Here is a 25328-nt window from a genome sequence, read left to right on the forward strand (position 1 = left end):
ACGAATGTACGCCATGAGATGAATAAAACACAATTCAATATTCTCTAAGGAATTGTAGAACATTTGTAAATTACTGTATATTCTAACTAGATTGTCAACTATGTCATGACCATGAGCTGTGACCAAAAGCACAATAAAATTATTCTTGGCAAACCTTAGTGCTGATTTCATTTCTGGAAGACACTTGGCAGAGACACTGGACCAGAAAGGCACTCAGCGGCGCAATGGATAGCACAGTTGGACTGAAAGTAAAGAGATCATGTGTTCAGTCACTGAAAGGTCATATAGTTTTAAAAGTTTTACATGAAATACGAGAATAGCATTAGCAAGAACTGATTGTAGTAATTGTTCGATAGTGGGTTTTTTTATATACATATATTCACATTAATCTTAGACTGAGAGATGGACAATGAAAAATACATTTATTTTGTTAACATACAATTCACTTTTTTTGGGAAGCACTGCTAGTAGTGAAGGTACCACCATGCTGCCACAGTACAACAAGGTGTAGCACGAAGAGGTTTTCTGCTTGGAGATATATAAAGCGTGTATAACATGCAGGCAACGTAAATGTAAGTGCTGTGATGTTTATGAGTATAAACTAAATTAGTTTCGAAAGCAGACTTAATTCATCTTTATGTAAGATGATGAAACTTCAAAAGTTTATGCATTAAGGATCCTAGCCAGACAGTAGGAAGATAAAAAGAACATTGTTTCTAATAAAGTAAAAAGTGTGTGGCCACATTCACTAGAAACATCTTTTTGAATGCAACGTGTGTGAACAGTTATTGCAAGTGTAAGCTCATTTAAACAGCAAGGAAAACACAGGAATATTCTGTTTCTGATCAGTGTGGTTAAGTTTTGCAATTGTGATTTGGTTTTAATATGAGAGGGCTGTCAAGTCACTTTACAAATAAATTAAAATATACTTTCGGATTGGATTCAAAACAGCGAGCTATGAACATCATCTTCTACAATTCAACAATGTACAGCTCTAACAAATAAGCTACTAAGCACTTTTGATAGATTTGGCCAAAATGACAATTTTCACTGGGACTTTAATTATGTTGCACGATGCTGTCCTCCCTTGTATCAGTGGGAGAGCATATCTTGGAGGTAAATTAATCTCAACTTCATAGTGCAACACATTTTTAATTAAGTTCGTGAACTTGTTCAGTGCACCCACATTTTACGCATCTTCTCATTCTCTGGAACTCTCAAAAAATGACTTCAGGAGCTTTTATAGGTGTATTTGTACAGTATGGTAGTACACACATCATTTGTAACCCATTTTCCAAAACAAGACATCACTGTCAATGAGCTTTATGACAGCAGGAGCAGCGAACTAGCCAGTGAGGTCACAGGCACTGTGTAGCTCGAATGGAGCTCTTTAGCGGGCTTTCAGATTATTCGAATTTGATTACTGTTTTTATAAAAGAATACTGAAATTCAGGAGGAAAAAAGCATTTTTAGAAGTGTAAAGTGACACAATTAATCTTTTAAGACAATTTCCAGAAAACAGTCAAATGGTCTCTTGTATGTGATTTAAATCAGTCTCTTTCTCTAAATTCATAAGCTTCAGGGCAGTACTTTGACATACTTTGGCATGTGCCTCTGGCTGACACACACTGCCTTGTTAACCAGATACCTTAAAGAGCAAACTGACAGACAGATGAATAATGTGTGCAGGGTGGCAGTATTCCACATGGAAATGGGAATGGATGGGCTTATATGGATGAAATTCAATATGCTTTATGTGCACATTTATGTTGATGCAAGTGGCACAAATTTCACTTTGCACTCGACAGCACATAATTTGTGTCCTGGATTAATTTCTACAACAGCAGTCATTACGCTGTGTAAAGTGATAAGCTTTGTCCCACAGCCTGAATTCCATAGAGCATGTGTTGGATGCTCTCAAAGCTACCTGTAGTCCTCTTCCCAAAACCATTACATTGCTGAGATCAGCTTTTCAAAAATAATGGTGTTACATGTTGTGTTGAGATCATACATTAGATTTTCATAATATTAAAAAAAATTTTTGTGATAAGAATAGTTTAAACTCAATATTGTAGTTAATGCACCCTTGAAAACTTCCAATTGCATAGGCACTAGTTAAGATTGTAAGAAGGTGAATGTCAGTCACCATTATTGCAAAGTAGAACCTAGTTTCACTCAAAGTTTACTGGGAAGTGATGTTGAAATGTGTTTTTGTCCAAGACATTTGTCGACTATAAAGTTTCATTGTCTAACCAAGTTTTACGGGAGTAAAATGTGAGAATCTTACACACAGAAAAGGTGACATATTTGGAAATAAACAGCCAGATATGTGTGACGAGTAAGAATATAAATGTCATTGCTGCACATTTCACTCACAGCAATTTAATCTTTCACTTTTTAATCAGATTGAAGTCACAAAATGAAACAAACTCACTCCTGAGAGAGAGAGACACACACACACACAGAGAGAGAGAGAGAGAGAGAGAGAGAGAGAGAGAGGATTCTTCTATTGCGGAACATACGTCTATTACATTAGTCAGAAAGTCTCAGAATCTGTTATAAATGTGAAGGTGTACGTGAAAATATTTTAATAGAGCAGGACATGGACCTTCTTCTTCTGCTTTGTAATTCCACATCGTAACCAGTACACTGTGGTGATCTAACACAAGTTTTCAACTGATGTTTAATTATGGCAAATTGTACCAAGAGTAACTTGTTTGTGAAAAATCGTCATTGCACCATTGCCTTGAAATGGTGTACTATCATAACGTGTAAGTTGTTATGCAAACAACAAAAATAAGATGAAATCCAGTATGGCATTTAAAAGTTGATTTCTCAACTGCTCTGCAGTTTTACAGAAGGCACGTCATTGTGGTTTCACTTTACAGTAAACTTCCAGTGGCACTAGCTTCTCCCTTATTTCATTCATAATAATGAGCACTGAAAAAATTAATGTAAGTTAAAGATATTCTTGTGCACATATACATTAGCCATAGATGAGAATAAATAAATGTAGAAAAGTTGGGAGCAAGGGGAAGGGAAGAGAGGAAACTGACTTGACAGAAATTTCTCCACCGTTGTTACAGGCTTATGGTGGACTATCAGTAACAGAATTTAATATGACATGGAAATTCTGGCAAAATGAACTGAAATCCAAAATTGAGTCGGGAATATTTGCTTCTAAACCAGAACTGGAACTTCTAATGCAGGTACAAAACTGTGTAGTATATTTGCCATATTGTATGTTTCAGACTTCATGAATTCGGCATGTGATGCAGTTAAGTAACTATTTCATGTAATTAATATATTACTTTTTGTAGGTGATGGCTGGGGAACCAGATGCTTTTGCAAAAGTACGGTCGCAGTGTGGTACCTGGTATCAGTATATGGTTGCCTGGTTGCTGTATACAGAACCTACTGTAAAAACATTTGATCTTTCTTTCCATGCTTCAAAATGTATGACAGCATTTGGTCAGTCAGAACTCAGAGAAGTTGATCTGGTGCTTCTCGCTATTTTGGAATGTAATGTGAACCAAGTAGGTACATACAAGTGCCCTATGATGCTGTGCATTACATATAGTTAATATATGCATTTGGTTGTTGTTTCTTTTCAACGCCTCTTTATTGTTGTTTATATTTCTAGTTTATATATTTTATGTTGCAGTCCAACATATCTATTGTCAACATTTAGTGGATGATTACTCTTGTTGTTGTTGTTGTTGTTGTTGTTGTTGTTTACTTCAAAACTTACAATATAATGAAAAGGATAGTTGCTGCTCACTGTATAGTGGAGATGCTGATTTGCAGATAGGCACAAGAAAGACACTCAGAACATGAGCTTTTGGCCAACAAGGCCTTCATTGACCTTTTCTGATTAAGGCCTTGTTGGTCGAAAGCTCACATTCTGACAGTCTTTTTGTTGTGCTATCTGCAATTCAGCATCTCCGCTATGTAGTGAATAGTAGCTATTACATTCTATCCTGGATTTTCCAATGTCTGATTTTGCCTATTTCATATGTGGGATGAAATGAAAATAATATTCAGGTGGGTAGTCAATGTCTTCATCATTATGAGTCCTCTTTAATAGCCATATAGCTGACAAGAACATATTGCTTAAACATTAGTTGAGAATAGTTTCTGGAAATCTTGATGTCACAGACCCAGTGGGTATATCAAATGGGTTATTAGATCTCAATTCACTTAGGCCTCCCTGCTTGACTATCTTGGATTTTGTTGAAATTTTCTGTGAACCTTCACACGTCACCAACAAACATTGATAAAGCTTAAGATCTGTTAAAGCCATACTGGCTAAGATATAGTCACTTGTTTGTACCCATGTGCAACTTTGTGCAGAGCAAGCATGGATTTCTGGTGACTTTGAGCTGTTATATCTCAGGCAATTTGATTATCCAACATGGGCTACAGTACTAAATAATTTGGACCAAAGTTGGGCTTGAAAAAATGTAAACTTCAAATTATTATGTCTCAGAGTAAATGCATGCTGAACATGAAACATATATCTCAGTAGCTCAACTTTTACGGTTCTCATGTGAATAATAATGAAAAGAATTTTTTATTTGGCTAGATAATTTTAGGCAAAATACATGAAAAAATAGAAACTCTAAAAATTTCGAGGTTTGGTTCTTATACTCATGTATTAAAGGTATGACGAACGTAAAACTTGGCATATAGTACGAGGGTGGTTTGAAAAGTTCTCGGAGCAGAAGAGAAAACAAGTACTTACATCACTGAAACTTTTTTTTTTAGTTTTCAATGTAGTCTCCTTGTAGATTAGTGCACTTGACCCAACTATGTTCCAGTGTCTTCATCCCATCTCGAAAATGAATTTCCTCCAGGCCTGCAAAATAGTTGTCAACTTCAGCTATCAATTCTTTGTTTGAAGTGAAACTTTGTTCACCAAGCAAATTTTTCAGTTTTGGAAAGAGATGGAAGTCTGACGGAGCGATATCAGGTGGATAAGGCGGGTGTGACAATGATTCATACCTTAGTTCATGTAATTTTGCCATGGTGATGGCACATGCATGTGGGCGCGGATTGTCTTGATGGAAGATGACTTTCTTCCTTGCTAAACCTGGCCTTTTCTCACATATCTTTTGTTGCAATTTGTCCAGTAATTGTTTGCCCAGTGGCGAGATAATCTACAGACAGGCTCCCCTTCACATCCGAGAACACTGATGCTGTGATCCTTCCCGCTGAAGGAATTGTCTTTGCTTTCTTTGGTGGTGGAGAATCAGCATGTTTCCACTGCTTTGACTGTTGTTTCGTCTCTGGGGTATAGTAGGGCACCCAAGTTTCGTCCGTGGTCACAAACCAGTCCAAAAAATCTCCCTCGTTTCTCCTAAGACGAGCCAAAAATTATTCCAATATGTCTGTTCTCATGTGTTTTTGATCCAGCATCAAGAGTCGCAACACCCATTTTGCAGATATTTTTTTCATTTCTAATTCTTCCGTTAAAATGTGATATACCCTTTCAGATGACATCTGGAAAGAGTGAGCAATTTCATGCACTTTCAATCAGCGATCCTCCATGACCATTTTGTGCGCTTTTGCAATGATTTCTGGAGTAGTGACACATCTTGGCCGACCACTGCGCAGATCGTCTAAGCTCTCCCGACCAAATTTAAATTCATTTGTCCATTTGGCAACAGTTGAATATGAAGGAGCAGAGTCCCCCAGTGTATTCTGGAAATTGGCATGAATATCCTTTGCTTTCATACCTTTTTATGGAGTACTTAATCACATCTCAATCTCCCCCCTCCCGATCTTTGCAGATCACTACGTGGGAAAAACAACAAAGCCATGTCACCACCACAGCTCTCTTCGAAAAGCACTGACGTGGCACGTGTTTACCGGCAACAGTCCAATGAATATCACATGAACAACTTGTCGCGCTAGCATTGACCTCTCATGGTGATTCCGAGAACTTTTCAAACAACCTTTCATTTATGTGCAACTTTCCAATTTTGAATAAAGTGCAAAGATGATGATTTTGTAAAAAGCTAAAAAATGCAGTATTTTCAATTTGATTTTTCATTAAATTTTGTTCTGCAAAACTCCTGACTGGGCTCATTAGGAAGACCATGGTTTCAGCTGAAAAACAATCTATTTGATTATCCAACATGGGCTACAATACTAAATAATTTGAATCAAAAGTGGGAACAAAGAAATATCAACTTCAAATTCAAGAATCTCGTAGAGTAAACGCATGCTGAAAATTAAACTTACAGCTCGGTTGCACAAGGATGTGGAATACAAAATTTCATTCACCTACTATTTCCCAATAATCTACAAATTCATCAAAAAGATTATTTTTATGGAAAGATGAAAATAGGATATATTGGACACTTCTGTTACAAAACCAACATGGGCTGACAAGGCCACATAAATAGAGGCAAACTAGCAGGAAAATTCACACTGTGAGTAAAGTGTTAACTTCAGCTCTTTGTATCTCATTGATTAAAGCCATGATGAACATGAAACTTTGGACCCAACAACTTGGCAACATAATGTTGGCCAGTATAAAATATCATTCATGTGCTGCTTTCCAGATTTCTACAAAGTCAGTTCAAACTTGATTTTTAAAAATTACAGAAATAGGTCACATTCCATTTGCTTTTAGAAAATCATGTATGATTTTCCAGTGTGTGCTAACAGTACCTGAAAATGATGCACAAATTAGAGGGAATGTACCGTAGCACCAGGTTACATTGCAGTAACGTGTTGTGCAGTTTTCATTGCATGTGGTTTTTATTTTTATTGAAATGTTCATTCGGGGCATGTGCAAACATTCACATAAAATTTTATCGAACTCAGTGATGGTTGATCGAGATGATGATCAGTAATTGGGCGATTTGACATGGAATGACCCAAATACTCTCTCTCCACGTGCATGTTGTTTTGTTACATTTGCCTGATTAAACTCCTTACAAACGATATTTGATACATGATTACTCCTTACGAAAAAACTAGCACTTGCGAAGAACTTAAGACTGTCATGAAAGTATATATACTTGCCATTAAATAAAGGGTAATATTAATCAACAACCACTCACTTTGCAACGTAGGCATTGTGCTGTAGATAAGAATATAATTATAACTATTAAATGCAGAATCACCCACATAGGGTGCCAAAATGTAGCAGGACAGAGATAGCTGTGGAGAAGCCAGAGTTAAACATTATAATGTAATTGGATGGATAGAAAAATCTACACACCAAGTGGCAGAAGGTGAACACACGAATAAAAGAAAGTTATACTTGAGCAAACTTGCTTAGACAATGGCTCCTTCTTCCAGCATAAGTGTAGAAGGGGGAAGGAAGAAATTTACACCTTTTCCTAAACCTCTCCAGTCCTTTTCCTTCATCCCTCTTCCTTCCTCCTCAACCCTTCTGCCGGAAGGAGGAGCCAGAGGCTCTGAAAGTTTGTGTAAATATAACCTTCTTTTATGTGTATGTTCTCCTGCCATCATTTGGCGAATAGATTTGTTTATCTATCTAATTACATTATATTGTCAAAAATTATTTCAGAGTTAAACATGAGTAGTTCTTGGTTGTCAGGATGCATTAGAGTCTTCTTGTAAGCTTGGTAAGATGCCTAGATGGTTTGGGAGATGACATGTGAGGAAATGGCCAATGGACAATTAGAGGACTCATTCAACTTGATTCCTTCATGAACATGAACAAGTCTTCAGTTATTCCAGCCAGCTCATACCGTCATTCTAGTGCATTTCCTTATTCACGTAATGCCATGCCCTGAGTAGCAGAAGTAGTCACAGCCAATGGTGTGCTCCTGCTTCCCAGGAGACAAAGCACAGCACCAGTATCTCCATTATGCGAGGCAAGCAGAGAAGGCAGGTGCAGCCACTCTGTGGACATGGATGGCCACTACATCTTCTCTGCTGTGGGAGGTCGCGACATCCCAGTGGCATGGCGATGACATTGCCCAGAGTGGAACTCTGAATTGTTGCCGAAGAGCAGGGGTGGGCAGCTGGTATGGTGTTGGCTGCCCGGGCTGGGCAGACAGGGGGCAGTCATTGGTTCATGACCTGGTGCCGGCTGAGTTGTGGCGACAGCTCCAGCTAACACAGACTGGGCATCACTTATGCTCATCTGGTCAAACAGTGATGAGCTGGTTCGGCCTTGGTTATACGCTACTTCCCCCTTTCTGATTCCACGGTAACAGTAAGTCTGGAGTGTGTCAATGTCCAGAAGGTGTTGTATAACCGGCATTAGGTTGGCCAAGTTGCGTTGATTACATGATGCCAGGCTGTGGCTCGGTTCTGGTGCTCATGAGTTGAATACAAACGAGCTGATTGTGCAGTTCAGTGACCCATGCCAGCTGTCTGGTGGTGACCTTGATACAGTTCTGGCTTACAGCTTCTGCTCCAGGTTTTCCTATAGTTTTATCCGTTACAATCTCTTTCTTTCTTTGAAGATAATTCTTCCATGAATTTCACTGAAATAAAAACACTAATTTATTTGTACTTATTTAAACTTTGTATTTGTTACTACACTCATGGTATTACCTTGTCTTTTGCATCATTTACATTTTATTTCAACAACTAAGTCTTTATGCTGCTATTTGCACACTTTTCGTATCATCTCACTTTTCGTCCATTATTCACACTGTGGGCGAGGTATGGGGTCAAGTCTTTCTGCATAATACTTACCTGATAAAATTTGGCATCTCCCATATTCTCAACTGTTTATATCATATTTCTCTGACAACTTGGAAGTCTCTAGTATAGCACTAAAACATATCTCACATGCACACAAACTATTTGACACACTATCCGACACTAATGCCATGTTATCTCATTGCTTTGGCTGGTTTGAGACAATGCTGTATGATGTGAAGACCGTAAAACCTAACCCAACAAAACCATTGCGACTCTATTCTAGTTCACATTCACTGGCATTGTATCACAGTTTAAACCTAATGAGCTAAGAAGTACCTTTTAATTATTTTTCCTGGCATCATATTTTCCAGATTTCATCTCCTAATATGCATGCCTTAACCATGACCTTAATTCCTACCTTTTGCCTATCTCCAATTACTAGTATACATGTTACTTTTACCATTATATCTCATTCTAAAACATTATTTCTACACAGTTCCATTTTATTAGCAAAAGCCTCGTATTGCTAATCCATATCAAAGTTTTCAGGGTCCCTGATATTTTTCACACCTGAGCCAGACATTCTCTCTCTCTCTCTCTCTCTCTCTCTCTCTCTCTCTCTCTCTCTCTCTGCATTGGCTTTTTTTGTATGGCAAACCCAACATATCACGAGCTGTGACTCAGTGCGTGGGATGGAACACCCAGATAAACTGCACTGGATTTATATTGCTGGAGTTAATAGTTTGGCCCTTAGCCATGTACCAAACATTACAATGGTATCTAATTCCAACATTATAGAAATAGGTAGGGAAATGTCAAACCAAAGGATGTAGGTAATCCTACAAGTGAAAGTGTAAAAGCTTGCCCTGTTACTTACATATCTTGGTGTTCCTTTTTAACTACTGGTTGAAGTCTTCTGGCCTGTGTATGCTGTACATTTTCTTTGTCGCCATTGATCCGTCAGTCTCCAAGCCATCTAAATTCTGATAAGAGTTATAGATCCCAGGAACACAGTCAGTCTATGTTGGGAGCCAAAATGTAGCATGACAAGGATAGCTGCAGAGACACTGGAGTTAAACGTGAACAGTTCTTGCTTTTTGGGATGAGTTGGAGTCTTGCTGTGGGCATGGTGTGGTGCATAGATGGTTTGGGAGATGGGAGACACGTGATAAAATGGCCAACAGACCGGCGGTGAGCATATACAAGTTCTTTATTTAGTCATTCAATTTGATTCCTCCACGAACATGAACAAGTTTTTAATTTTTCCATCCGACTTGTACTGTCATTAAAATGCATTTCCTCCTTCACTTCATATTCCACACTGAACAGCAGGTGTAGTCATGGCCAGTGGTGTACATGCGCTGTCAGACAGACAGAGCACTTCACTGGCATCTCCGGTATGCAAGATGAGCTGAGATTGGAGGATGCGGCCATGCAAACACAGGGAGCCTCCATGCCTTCTTTGCTGTGGAAGGTTATGACGTACCAATGGCACTGCAATGGCATTATCTGGAGTCAACCTCTAGGCATATGCTGAAGAGCAGGGGCGAGCGACTGGCATGCTGCTGGCTGACAGGCTGGCAGTGGTCATTGGTTCACAATGCAGTAGTGGCAGAGATACGGGGACAGATCCAGCTGATACACAGTGGGTGTCACATACTGCCAGCTGGTTGGACAAGGACGAGCTGGTTTGGCCGTGGTTAAATACTGCTTCTCCTTGCTGATTCTATGGTAACAGTGATGTTTCTGGGTTGTGTCGAAGCATCTGGAGTGTTTCAATGTCCGAAAGGTGTGGCGTCACCCAGCAGTAGGTTGTCCAAGTGGGATCAGTTACTGAACACCAGGCTCTGACCTGGTTCTGGCACCTGTGGTCTGCGACACAGGAGCTAATCACGCAGTACAGTGACCAGTACCAGCTGTCTGGCAGTGGTCTCAGTGTGATTCTGGGGTCCAGCTTCTGCTCCAAATTTTCCTATAGTTTTATCTTTTATTTAAACTAGTGTTGGAATACACTATTTCAGCATACAAACTTTGTTCTGCTCCAGAGCATGCAGACATTCACAACTGCAGTGTCTCAGTTTTATACTCTTATCTAATACTTTGAGTCTCCACTTTATAATGACTGGCTATCTGTACTTATTGTTTGTATTTCATCTGGAATCTACGAGAACTGTGTGTGACTTAATATTTACTTTGCAGTAAAGTAACTTGCGCTACCGTTCACTCTATGGAAAAAAAAAACTGTGCAATTAAATAATGGTTGAGGTAAAGATACCATTTCACTCTACGAGGTGCGGCTAGAAAAAAACCAGACTGATGCTGGAAAAAACATTTATTTACAATTTCATGTTATCTCCTTCAATGTACTCCCCTCCTCGGTCTCTACACCGCTCCATACGAATTTTCCACTGTTCATAGCAATGCTGCAGATCATTTTCGGTAAGTCCATACATTACTTCCGTCGCTTTTTCTTTTACTGCTTCAACAGTCTCAAATCTAGTTCCTTTCAAAGCTGACTTGACTTTAGGGAAAAGAAAAAAGTCACAGGGGGCCAAATCAGGTGAGTAGGGTGGATGATCTAAGATGGGAATGTTGTGTTTTGCCAAAAACGTCTTCACTGACAACGCACTGTGAGCTGGGGCATTGTCTTGGTGAAGGATCCATGACTTTTTTCTCCACAAATCGTTCCGTTTTCTCCGTACTTGCTCACGTAGGGTAGCCAGGACGCTAATGTAGTAATGCTGATTCACTGTTTGTCCCTCTGGTACCCAATCAATGTGCACAATCCCTTTGATGTCAAAAAAAACAATCATCATTGCCTTGAATTTCGATTTTGACATTCGCGCTTTTTTTTTTTTTTTTTTTTTTTTTTTTTTTTTTTTTTTTTTTTTTTTTTTTTTCGTGGAGAACCAGGAGTTTTCCAATGCATCGATTGGCATTTAGTTTCGGGATTGTAAGTAAAAAAACCACGATTCATCGCAAGTAATAACATTTTGTAAGAAGGTGGGATCACTTTCAATGTTTTCCAGGATGTCAGAACAAATCATTCTTTGGCGTTCCTTCTGTTCAATTGTGAGACACTTTGGAACCATTTTTGAACACACTTTGTTCATGTTGAAACTTTCATGAAGAATCTGCCTAACAGTTTCCTAGTCAACTCCTGTTAACTCAGACACTGCTCTGATTGTTAAACGGCGATCTTGTCGAACAAGTTTACCGATTTTTTCAATGTTTGCATCAGTTTTTGCTGACAATGGTCTGCCAGTGCGAGTGTCATCACTGGTGTCTTCGCGGCCATCTTTAAATCATTTAAACCACTCAAACACTTGTGTTCGCGATAAACAATCATCGCCGTACACTTGTTGTAACATTACAAACGTTTCACTTGCAGATTTTCCTAGTTTGAAACAAAATTTGATGTTAACACGCTGTTCTTTCTGTACACTCAACATTTTCCGACGCACAGACAAAGCGTCAACTACTTAAAACAGACGCCACGGGCAGACTGAGTGCAGGAGGCAGATGAAACTCGAGCAGTAGGCGGAGCGAGAGTCACATGACAGGCCACGCGACTTTCAGCCTTATTGCATTCGTTTTATTGTTTCACCAGTACTAGTCCGGTTTTTTTCTAGCCTGCATTGTGTTTGCAGTAAGCACATAAGCAACACTGAGAATATTAGTAGCTTTCAGATGAATCATCCTTCAGAGCCAATAGAAAACGCACACCTAACTATGCACACACGCACGACTGTATTGTGCTGCTCCTGCTGCTCAGCTCAACTTACCATTATATATTTTTCATCAGGGTTGTTCTAAACCATGTGTGATTCATTTCATTTGTAGTGTGGATGCAGCATCAGGATTTTTAATAACTTGACGGATTGAGACATATTGCATTTCATGTTTGTTAAGTTTCATACCATTACACACAACTGTAATAAAAATTACAGTACTGACATGAAGATACTAATGTGACACGAAGATCCTAATGTGAGTAACTGCTTCTCCCCTGGTTGTAGCAGGGAATCTGCTTTCCTTGTTTCTAAAACATAAAATAGCAAATAGCACCTCTGTGTGTGTGTGTGTGTGTGTGTGTGTGTGTGTGTGTGTGTGTGTGTGAGAGAGAGAGAGATAGAGAGGGGGGGAGTGAGGGGGGGGGGGGTTGATTTTCCTCCTTTTTATTAACAGAATATCCCATAACTGATTCTGTAATTGTGTGCAAATATTAACTGTGTTCCTGAGGCACTGCAGCAACTGGTAAATTTGCTTACAACCTACTCCAGTGCCTCTGCATATCTGTTGATATTTCATGTACTCTTGCAATGTGCATAAGGCAACGTATGAGACTTCGCTAGTGTTGCACCCATGTGTAGATCACAGTCAAACACTGAAGATAGTGATTATAGCTCCCTTTGAAATTATCTACCCTTACGTTACGACAGTGTGAGCAAATGTCACAATGGGTGCCAATTGTGGATTATACTATCAGTACATTTATGTATACCCAATTACAAGGTAATGATATTAATATAATAGAGGGAAACATTCCACGTGGGAAAAATATATCTAAAAACAAAGATGATGTGACTTACTGAACTAAAGCACTGGCAGGTCGAGAGACACACAAACAAACACAAACATACACACAAAATTCAAGCTTTCGCAACAAACTGTTGCCTCATCAGGAAAGAGGGAAGGAGAGGTAAAGACGAAAGGATGTGAGTTTTAAGGGAGAGGGTAAGGAGTCATTCCAATCCCGGGAGCCGAAAGACTTACCTTAGGGGGGAAAAAAGGACGGGTATACACACGCGCGCGCACACACACACATATCCATCCACACATATGCAGAGACAAGCAGACATATTTAAAGACCAGGTCTTGTACATTGTATGTCAACAATAGGAATGTACACAATATACTTTGGCTTTTAAGAAAGTCTACCACATTTAAATTGGAGTTTGCCTGAATCGGTTTGTATTTGGAATGGAACTTACTTTAAAATTGGACAAAGACTCAACAATAGTATAAATTTCTACAGGAGATGGTAACAGTGTTGATAGGGGCCAGTAGCATACTTACATGTATTGTGCATAAGTGTTGTTAACACTTGCGGTAAGGTATGATGGAAATGAAATGGGATGTGTCAGTTGCTGGTTCTTTGCAGCCAGTGAGAGAGCAGCAGGCAGATGACATGTTTGGAAGCAAGAGTCCAAAACTCGAACCTTGGAAATTGTAATGTATTCAGAAGAAACAGTCAGTATTTCTGTTAACTAAGTTTATAAATTTTGCTGCTGCCTGTTTCACCTGCAGCGGATATACTATTAGCTCCAAGCCTAACCTCCACCTCTAAAATTACAACACATTCAGAAGAAAATGCCAAACATTTGTGACAGCCAAGATTATATATTTGATTGCCACTCATTTCAGTTACTGTAATTTCAGCTGTACTGTTAAGGTGGATGATGATGATGATGATAGTAATATCATAGGTGACTGGCTTAATAAACAAAAAAGGAAGTTCATTTCAAAATTAATGTTAAATATGCCATTTTGTTTATCTTCTTTCTCCTCATATTATAAAAATGTAGACAGTCAATAAATTGCATAAGTTTAGAATAAGTACAGTGTTACTGCTTTCAGGCAGATCTTTATACCAATAAAACAGTTTGCACTTTTGATGAGTCACAATATGTTGAAAATAAAATTTTCTCACTCTTTTAAAAGAACAGTCATATTATGGATTGTCTTGTACTATACAGGGTGTTACAAAAAGGTACAGCCAAACTTTCAGGAAACATTCCTCACACACAAATAAAGAAAAGATGTTATGTAAACATGTGTCCGGAAATGCTTACTTTCCATGTTAGAGCTCATTTTATTACTTCTCTTCAAATCACATTAATCATGGAATGGAAACACACAGCAACAGAACGTACCAGCGTGATTTCAAACACTTTGTTACAGGAAATGTTCAAAATGTCCTCCGTTAGCGAGGATACATGCATCCACCCTCCGTCATGGAATCCCTGATGTGCTGATGCAGCCCTGGAGAATGTCATATTGTATCACAGCCATTCACAATACGAGCACGAAGAGTCTCTACATTTGGTACCGGAGTTGCGTAGACAAGAGCTTTCAAATGCACCCCATAAATGAAAGTCAAGAGGGTTGAGGTCAGGAGAGCGTGGAGGCCATGGAATTGGTCCGCCTCTACCAATCCATCGGTCACCGAAACTGTTGTTGATAAGCGTACGAACACTTTGACTGAAATCTGCAGGAGCTCCATCGTGCATGATCCACATGTTGTGTCGTACTTGTAAAGGCACATGTTCTAGCATCACAGGTAGAGTATCCAGTGTGAAATCATGACAACGTGCTCCATTGAGCGTAGGTGGAAGAACATGGGATCCAATCGAGACATCACCAACAATGCCTGCCCAAACGTTCACAGAAAATCTGTGTTGATGATGTGATTGCACAATTGCGTGCGGATTCTCATCAGCCCACACATGTTGATTGTGAAAATTTAAAACTTTGATCACGTTGGAATGAAGCCTCATCCATAAAGAGAACATTTGCACTGAAATGAGGATTGACACATTGTTGGATGAACCATTCACAGAAGTGTACCCGTGGAGGCCAATCAGCTGCTGATAGTGCCTGCACACGCTGTACATGGTACAGAAACAACTGGTTCTCCCGTAGCACTCTCCATACAGTGACATGGTCAACATTACCTTGTACAGCAGCAACTTCTCTGACGCTGACATTAGGGTTATCGTCAACTGCACGAAGAATTGCCTCGTCCGTTGAAGGTGTCCTCGTCGTTCTAGGTCTTCCCCAGTCGCGAGTCATAAGGTGGAATGTTCCGTGCTCCCTAAGACGCCGATCAATTGCTTCGAACGTCTTCCTGTCGGGACACCTTCGTTCTGGAAATCTGTCTCGATACAAACGTACCGCGCCACGGCTATTGCCCCGTGCTAATCCATACATCAAATGGGCATCTGACAACTCCACATTTTTAAACATTGCACTGATTGCAAAACCACGTTTGTGATTAACACTAACCTGTTGATGCTACGTACTGATGTGCTTGATGCTAGTACTGTAGAGCAATGAGTCGCATGTCAACACAAGCACCGAAGTCAACATTACCTTCCTTCAATTGGGCCAAATGGCGGTGAAGTACAGTACATACTGATGAAACTAAAATGAGCTCTAACATGGAAATTAAGCGTTTTCGGACACATGTCCACATAACATCTTTTCTTTATTTGTGTCTGAGGAATGTTTTCTGAAAGTTTGGTCGTACCTTTTTGTAACACCCTGTATACCACGAATAGATAGATCTTTAAGGTTGTTGTCTCGTAAAAATTTCTAAAATATTCTAAATGCTTACAAATAACATTGCCAAAAGTGGTCTGCTTCTAGAAGTAACTATGAACTGTCCACACAAATTAAAATGTTCTCATGTTCCAAATGAAGATATATTGTGAAAAAGATGCAATGTGTCAGTGAGATACATTCTCACGATTTTCTAGCAAAGTACAACATACTGTAATTGCTACAGTTAAACATTGATCACTGAGCTGCTAATGGCAGTCGTAAAGCATTACTGTAATTTTTGGTGTCTTGTAACACTTCACAAGTTAGGTGGAACCCTGATTAAGGCATTATACTTGTATATGGAAGGAGCAGACCTCAAATGCCAATCTGGCTATTTATCTCAGTCTTTCTGTACTTCTTTTAAGCATCTGACAAATATAGGGTTCTTCCTTCAGTATGATTGCAGCAAATTTCCTCCTCCTCCTCCTCTCCATCTGTACCTACTTGAGATAGTGCTTGGGTCTTAAGGAAATCAGTAGGGCATTAAGATCTAACATTTCCTCCATTATTTGAGCCTTTCATATCCATAGTATAAAAGCTTGAGCGGTTAAATAGCAAAGTAAAAAGTTCGGAGATATTCCCCAACATTTACTAAGTATCCCGAAACATTACAAAAGAATGGATGTCACTGTAAAAATTTCTGAGACGAAGGCACTGGATCATTTACAGTAAAAATATACAGCAGTGTTCTTAACAGATCACAGCATAAAATAATTTCCAGTATATTTATTTGGAGCTACTTTGTCAGATGCTGCTAAGAGAACATAAAGAATGAGATGTTTGAATGTAATTTAAACATGTCAGGAGTACGGGATAGAAAACACAGACTGATAGGGGCAAGAAAAGCTTTCCTAAAAAAGAGAAATGCATTAACATCACATAGAAATTAAAAGGTTAGATAGTCTTTTCTGAATGAAGTGTAACATTATATGGAAACATGGAAAATAAACAAGAGTGTGATATAATTCTGTTCAAATGGCTATAACTATGAGATTGAGTGTGACCAGTCAATCTTTTCTAAATTTACTGCTTCAGATGAAAAGTGCTTTACCCAAATTCTACATAATAAGAGGTGGTTTTGATGTGACAGAGCACACACATTCAGCCAGTACACAAAATTACTTGAAATTATCTGTCCCTTGCCGTATTGATCCCTTCACTTACAATTGCTTCATCATCTCTCTTCATGCGGTTAAAGTTTTCATATTTGGTTCCTCTTTTACATACTTTCCCCAGTTGTATTAACATATTTTGGAAGTCAGAACCACTTTTATTCATAGTGCTGTAACAGGTTTCTTGGGGGATGCCTGTTGAAGTAATTCGTGTATTTCAATCAAAGTGGGAGGTCAAAATGAATTCTGACAACTTTTCACTTGAGACAGTGTTTTAATTTCTACTAATTGAAACATCGATAAAGATGTATCCGTAATTTTCATAATACATTGCCTAGATAAAATCGGTTACAGTTTTCTAATCCTCTGATCGAATGGCATCATTTAATGTATGTCATGAAACTTTTTCCAGTGATTTTTGATTTTATATGTATTTAACTCTTCACACACCTTTCAAAGTGATTCCATCAAAATATCGTAAATGAAATTTCCATGCAGCCAGAACTGACAGTTTGAGAGATTCCTAATGTCATTTAAATTCACTGAATTATCTTTGTGGTTAACCATCAAAATAATTTAAATTTACGAAATACATAATTTGATCATAAAACATGCCATAATTGTCACATGACTTGTCTGCCTGCATGGGAGGGATGCCACTGGCCTTGAGAATAAAAGCAGAAGCTTCACCCAAACAGGGGGTGGGTGTCAAGCTAGCAGTAGCACTTATGTGGGTGGTGGTTGTGTTGAGAGTCATGACAGATTTGTTTCTGTCTATAAGATAGTGCTGCATTCTTTTTATCTATGATGAATGTGGCAACTCTGACTCCCAGGGGCAGCAACAGATTTCGGTCGTTCCGTGCATCAATGTCCTGTTTATGGACAGTACAGTAATAAATCAAGATTACACAAAGTATTTATGAAGCCGTGCAGCTTCACTCTGAACAGAAATGAGTACGAGCTACTACATTATTAGTAGCAGTTTGAGTTAATACCCAATAAGGTGAACAAAAAGATCTCGGCAGTGTCCTCATTCTTGACGGGATCTTAAATCCTAATCTTCCGCTTTTCAGGTAACCAATACTGGGTAGAAAAGAACTTCATGGCACAACTTGAGTCAAAGAAAGATATAGATCAGTGGGATACTTATGCATAATCGAGGAGTAGTTAATTTGGTACAGTGTGAAGGACGAGAGAACCTAAGGCTGGAATACAGTACACAGATTGAAATTGCTATAGGTTGCTGTAGTATTACAGGGATGAACAGATATGTTCAAGGTAAATTAGCATAGAGCACTGTATCAAACCACTGTCTGAACTGATATCCATCATAAAAGGGAAAAGGGTTCCATATAATTTTAAGTGGACATAATGGTTTTGGGGTTGCATATTCTAATGGTATTAGTTGAAAAATACTCAAATATTTAGTTGGTTGTGTGGGCAGAAATTACATTGTTTAAATTTTTTTGTTACGTTGTAAGCTACACCCCCTTCCCCGCCTCTCTCTCTCTCTCTCTCTCTCTCTCTCTCTCTCTCTCTCTATCTACCTCTCCCCCCCCCCCCTCCCAACAAACACACACGAGAGAGGAAGAGGGGAGAGAGAGAGAGAGAGAGAGAGAGAGAGAGAGAGAGAGAGAGAGAGAGAGAGAGAGAGATTGGGGATGGGGGGGGTTGTATTTTTGTATTTAAAAATGTATCTTCCGTTAGCAGAGGCAAAGGAAGGAGATTGATCTGTTCTGGGATATATGCTTACCTAGAAGTTCCTGGGGCTTGTAGATAACAAAATTCTTTATGTGCCCTGTTTTGAGGTACAGTCTGACTACCAGTGACAGTGACAAAGTAAGCATATTGTAGTGAGAGAGAATAAATGTAGGTCAGTTAAAACAACCGATCACACCCAGCTTTCCCCTTCCTAGAAGGTTAATCACAATGAAATGAATTGCTTGAGTTAAATTCCTGATAAGTTTCTGAAGCTATAAAGTTATGCTGAAGTTACCTACAGTTCATTGATACTAGGACAGTATCATGTAAACATGACTATTGTGAGTTGAGTGGGAAGTACACCCCCAGAGATGCTACGAGGGCATGCAGAAAAGTAATGCTTCCGAGTTTTTTGGATGAAAACTCTTAAAGCTGTCTAAACAAAATGAATGTTCTTAACACAATACATCTTTATTCTTCATGTCAAAATATTTGCAGCTCTCTGCTGCTAGAGGGCTCCGAACTGTTGCGTGTAACGTGGCGGTGTATACTGTAACTATGTCGATATATGAGAAACAGTGTGCTGTAATCGAGTTTGTCCACGCATGGAGCACCCCCACTTTCAGCACAACAGTGGCAGACCACACGTCATTGATCATCCTTCATACAATTCCGACTTCGTCACATCTGATTTTAGTCTGTTTCCAGAACTTGATGAACACCTTGGAGGACTTCACTTTGCTGGTGATAAAGCAATGCAAGCAGAGGTGAGGTTGTGGCCCCATCAACAAAGTCAAACTTTCTACAGTGATAGTATCAACAAACGGTCTGTCGTAAGGGGAAATGTGTTTGTCACCAGGGTGACTGTTGAGAAATAAATATATAGACATGAAGAATAAAGATGTAGAATGTTAATAAATTATGTTTTACTTAAAAATCTTTGAGTTTCACATAAATTTGGAGGCATTAACATCTCTACATGTGTCGAGTTTCTTCTGTACTGTGGCAAGGTATGGCTTTTCTAATTACAATGTAGGTGTGTGTGTGTGTGTGTGTGTGTGTAAACAGTTACTCCAATACTTCTACATGTATCTTGGTGTTCTAGAGTGCTTCTTATATAGTGTGTGTGAATTAATAACATTGTTGACAAGTACTATAAATAGTAAAATTATTTCAAACTCATGTGAGTGCTATTATATGTGGTCATGTGATGGAAAAGAGAATTTGTGGCATTGTACATCATTTCTTATTTTATTCAGGTGCTACTTTTCTCTTGACTGTCATTAGCAGAGTACGCTTGTAACTGTAAGATGTATGTTTTTCAGGTGGTGAAACACATTTCGGCCACAACAGAAAATGGCTGGTTTGCTGCACATTTGACAAATTTACTTTTCCTTTCATCGTTACATCCAGTTCAAGGAAGTTTCCAACGGAAGTGAGTATCTTTTCTACAACATAATAATTTGGAGCCTTGTTGATCATAAAATGGCAATTAATGTTGCAGCTCGCTCGCTCGCGCGCGACACACACACACACACACACACACACACACACACACACAAATAGTTCAGGGATGTAGTGGGTTCACAGCCAACATTTTATAACTCGATATTACAAATATTTATATATTTGTATTCTTCAATTTCAAACAGAAATAAAGAGTAGGTTTTAACAACTTGTCGATACTAGAAGAGACCTTAGTAGTCATCCATTAAAACTAATGCAATTTTTATTGTCTGCCTGTGTGCAATGTGCTAGTGCTCGGTGCTTGCGCAGTAACTTTGTCTATAAATTTTGTGGAGAAGTTTAGTGCCATCAGCATCTAATGCCTGGTTTACATCAGAGCAAACAGAAAGTAACAGAAACAAACAAGCATCAACAGAACAATCTCCCATATAGAAACAGTAGGCATGCACCAGTTAAGAGCATTGTTCACTTTAAAACTTAATTTGCATGCCGTCCACATTGAGGATGGCTTTTGCAGATGGAATGGTTTTCTGAAAAGCTTGTAATTATAATAAAAGAATTAGGTAAGTTGGTGCTTCTGGTGGATGAGAGGTTTACAATACAATTTAATAAAAGCTGAGTTGGTTGGAAATTGATGAATTAATTTGCATTCCTCTTCAGGTGATAAGGAGGAATATATACATATTGTTTTAACTTGCTTCTTTCAAATGGAAAATTCAGACACCCACATTTTTCATTCTTTTTTTCTATATCACTTACTTGCTTCACCACTGTTTGTCTGTAATTGTTTTCTGTAAGGACCAGTTTACTTGCCATACACAATAATCTTACTTATTTTTCACTGTTCTGCATTGCAAGTAACTTCCATTAAAAGTATAAAACTGAGGAGCTCATTTCAACATAAAAAATCTCTGGTTTTATTTTCTGTTTGCAAAGGTGTAAGTGCTTGGTGAATCAGTACAAAGGATCATAGGCAACAGCTAGTAAGTTGTTTGATTCTCTTCTGTTTAATATAAACTTTCTTAAAATAAACTAAGGTTTTTTATTTTACTTTTTTATTTTTTGTTTTTTTGTTTTTATTTTTTTTATTTATTTTTTTTCTTGGTTTTGCCGGCCGTGGTGGTCTAGCGGTTCTAGGCGCTTAGTCCGGAACGGCGCGACTGCTACGGTCGCAGGTTCGAATCCTGCCTCGGGCATGGATGTGTGTGATGTCCTTAGGTTAGTTAGGTTTAAGTAGTTCTAGGGGACTGATGACCAGAGATGTTAAGTCCCATAGTGCTCAGAGCCATTTGAACCATTTTTTTTTTCCTTGGTTTTATTCTTTGTAGCACATTGTTTCATTTGTTGGTTTGTGCCTGCAGTGCCACAGTTACATAATTTTAACAATGTATAGCTGAATGCTTTGGGTTTAATGGTCTTCCTGGTCAGTGCTTACTCAGAAACTTGTGTTTTGTTTGCAGGGAAAAGTATAGGTAATGTTACCACTGTCTTAAAGGCTCCAGGGTTCATTTGGTTTCTTGTTTTCCTGCTTTTTGAGTAATATAGCTTTGTGGTGCCATGCCACCTATAGCTTCAAAGTCAGGTATTTCAATATTTTGTTGTGGCAGTGTCATAGTCTAGTTCATCTCAGATAGGTTAGGTTAGTACATCTTCTGTGCTATAGTTTCCAAGAAGGGTCATGGGACAGAACTCCATTATTATTGGCCTATAGCACTGACATCAATCTGTAGTAGAATTATGGAATATGTTTTATGTTAATGTATTACGGCACTTTTGGAGCAGGAAACACTCTTTTATAACAATCAAAATGAACTCCACAAACAGATATCTTGTGAAACTAGTTCACTCAGTTCGTCCTTGAGATCCATAGCATTGTAGACAACGGCACTGAGGTTGATGCCGTGTTCCTTGACTGCAGGAAAGCATATGCCATTGTCCTGCACTACCATTTCATGAAAAATTATGAGCCTATAAATACTGGACCAGATTTTTGACGGAGTTCAGAACTTCTTTGAAGGTATAACTGAACACGTCACTCGTAATGGAACAAATTCAAATTCAGCAAATATAAAAGTTATTTCAGGAGGATTCCAAGGAAGTGTATTCGCAATATATACACAAGGTCTGAATCGCTAATGATGGCAACTGTCTATTCACAGCTTACAAAAACAGATAGATACTTAAAAGTTTTACTTCCTTCGAAGTAATTACCAGCACTGTGAACAACCTGTTCCGAGCAATGTGGATGTCATATGATATCCTTAGCAGCTCCAGTTGTGTTAGTAGTTCAAGAGAAGCATTCTGTTGCCCAACAGATGTCTGTAACAGTTCTGAAGTCAATGCAATGAAGTGCTTCCCTTAATTTAGAAATAAAATTGAAGTCACAAGGGCTTAAGTCCGGGGAATGTGATTGGTGGTACAGCATTTCCCAGCCCACCAGTCAAACAAATCAGTCTCAACTTTTGCCATGTGTGCCCAAGCATTGTCCTGCGAAATTGTGGCTGAGTCCTGCAGGAAGTGTCTACATTTTTCTGTAAGATGGTAACAGGGTGTGTTCCAAAAATGAACAGCTTAGAGAAAGAAGTAGTGGCAGTTTCTGCTGGACTTGCCCATCATTTGCAAAACAATGCTTGGACTCATATGGTACAAGTTGTAATGGATTGGCTTGATCAATTGGGCTGGGATGCGCTGTATTACCCACCACACTCCCTGGGCTTAAGCCCTTGCAGCTCCAACTTGAATCCTAAATTAAAGAAAGCACTTTATGGCATTTGGTTCAGAACTGTTAGAGATTCATTGGGGAATAAACCACTACACTCAAACTATCAACACAGCAGGTGCTTCTGAGGGCATCCTAGTATCCTAGGACTTCCACATCGCTGGCAATGGGGTTATACACAATGCTGGTGATTACGTTGCAGGAAAGTCAAACTTTCACTGGACTCGCATTCGGGAGGACGACGGTTCAATCCCGCGTCCGGCCATCCTGATTTAGGTTTTCCGTGATTTCCCTAAATCGCTCCAGGCAAATGCCGGGATCGTTCCTTTCAAAGGGCACGGCCGACTTCCTTCCCTAATCCGATGAGACCGATGACCTCGCTGTCTGGTCTCCTTCCCCAAACCAACCAACCAACCAAAGTCAAACTTTGAAACATGTACCTATTTTGTATACGCTGTAAATAGTTGCAACTATGAAAGTTCCACTCCCCCCACTATGGGGGGGGGGGGGGGGGGGTTGACCACATAAAGCAGATGCCAGGCTGAGATTCATAGGAAGAATGTAATTCATCCACAAATCAATGATAGATGCTACAAGAGAAGTGTTGTGCATCACAGCGAGATTTACTATTGATATTCCAAGATACTATATTCCAATGGAGTCTGGAAATATGTTACTTCCCCCCGCATGTCTCCTAAATGACCACAACAGAAAGTTAGACATAGTAGAGCTAATACAAAGGTTTACAGTGAGTCATTCTTACTATATACTATTTGCAAATGGAACAGGAAAGATGGGAATACATAGTGATACCACAAGTATCCTCTGTCACATTCTGTAAGGTAGCTTGTGGAATATAAATGTAGATGGCAATCCTAGTTGATGTAGAATGCACCAAGCACAGCCAACAGAAAATTGTAGTTCGTCTTGTCATGACGGACACATGCCATCCAAGTTCAGAGGTCCTCCTCAATTTCCGTAGGCAGCAGGCTGATCTGGCAAACACAGCAAACTTTGTGCACAAGGTGGAAATGTAGCCCATAATTCGAAGAATTGTTGCCAGTATTTATCACAGCCTCTTGCTTGGAGAAAAGTGGAGGGCAGGTCCAGACAATTCTGTGACACACTGCTGGAAAGTTTTTGGCTTCCAGTTGCTAGCCAAGCATATTTGATTCCTTTTAGTATGTTAGGTGTGTACTGCACTCAGGAAGAGGCTACTTCTATTGCAGATTATGTTTCATGTTACGTCCTATTGGAACATATGTCAAAAGGATGAGTTGAATGTCAGTAGTTGTGCAATGTATATTGCCATATTGGCACATAGAACTGTATCATACGTAGTGTAGTTGTTACAGATGCAAAACAAAACAAACAAACAAAAATGGATGAATCTAAGTACACAGCTAAAAAGAATTAGAGGAACATGTGTATTAAAGTCAGGTAAGTTATTCAAACTATGGAAAATCCAGGATGGAACGTAACAGTATTATGAAAAGGATAATAACAGAGTTGCCAAGTCGCAGATAGGCACAACAGAGACTGTCACAAAATGAGCTTTCGAACTACAAGGCTTCTGTCAAAAATAGCAACCCCCCCCCCCCCCCCCCACACACACACACACACACACACACACACACACACACACACCCGACCACACTCTCTGGCAGCTGAAGCCAAACTGTCAGCAGCAGTGCATGATAGGAGAGGCAGTCAGGTGGGGGTAAGGAGGAGGCCAGAGCAGGGAGGGGGAGGGATAGTATGGTAGGGTAGGGTTGGGTTGGGGACGGTAAAGTGTTGCTAGTGGGAGTGTGCAGAGATGAGGCGGGCAGAGAGGGTAGGTCAGCTGGTGCAGTCAGGAGTTTAGATGGTGGGCAGGAGAGGGGAGGGGGCTAACAGAAAAGGAGAGAAGTAAAGAGACTAGGTCCATTGGTGGAATAGTGGAATAGAAGGCCGTGTAGTTCAGAAATGGGAACAGTGAAGGGGCTACATTTCCACCTTGTGCACAAAGCTTGCTGTGTTTGCCAGATCAGCCTGCTGCCTACGGAAAGATTGAGGCCAGGAGGATTGTGGGAATGTAGAATATATTGCAGGGAGAGGTCACACCTGCACAATTCAGAAAGCTGGTGTTTGTGGGAAGGATCCAGGTGGCATAGGCTATGAATCAGTCATTGAAATGAAGAACATCGTGTTGGGCGGTGTGCTCAGCAACAGGGTGGTTCAGTTGTTTCTTGGCAACAGTTTGTCAGTGGCCATTCATGTGGACAGACAGCTTGTTGGTCATGATGCCAATGTGGAGTGCAGCAAAG

General features: G+C 39.4%; 1 protein-coding gene across 1 annotated transcript in view; it reads left to right on the forward strand.

The window, feature by feature from the left end:
• LOC126236435 (nuclear pore complex protein Nup85) overlaps positions 1-25328 on the forward strand; it is a 149847-nt gene that overhangs the window by 63731 nt on the left and 60788 nt on the right. The window contains exons 6-8 of the mRNA XM_049945738.1: positions 3087-3209; positions 3321-3536; positions 20162-20271. Of these exons, the coding sequence (XP_049801695.1) occupies positions 3087-3209; positions 3321-3536; positions 20162-20271 (449 nt within the window). The remainder of the gene's footprint in view (positions 1-3086; positions 3210-3320; positions 3537-20161; positions 20272-25328) is intronic.

The sequence above is a fragment of the Schistocerca nitens genome, chromosome 2, assembly GCF_023898315.1.
Source record: "Schistocerca nitens isolate TAMUIC-IGC-003100 chromosome 2, iqSchNite1.1, whole genome shotgun sequence".
Taxonomy (NCBI): domain Eukaryota; kingdom Metazoa; phylum Arthropoda; class Insecta; order Orthoptera; family Acrididae; genus Schistocerca; species Schistocerca nitens.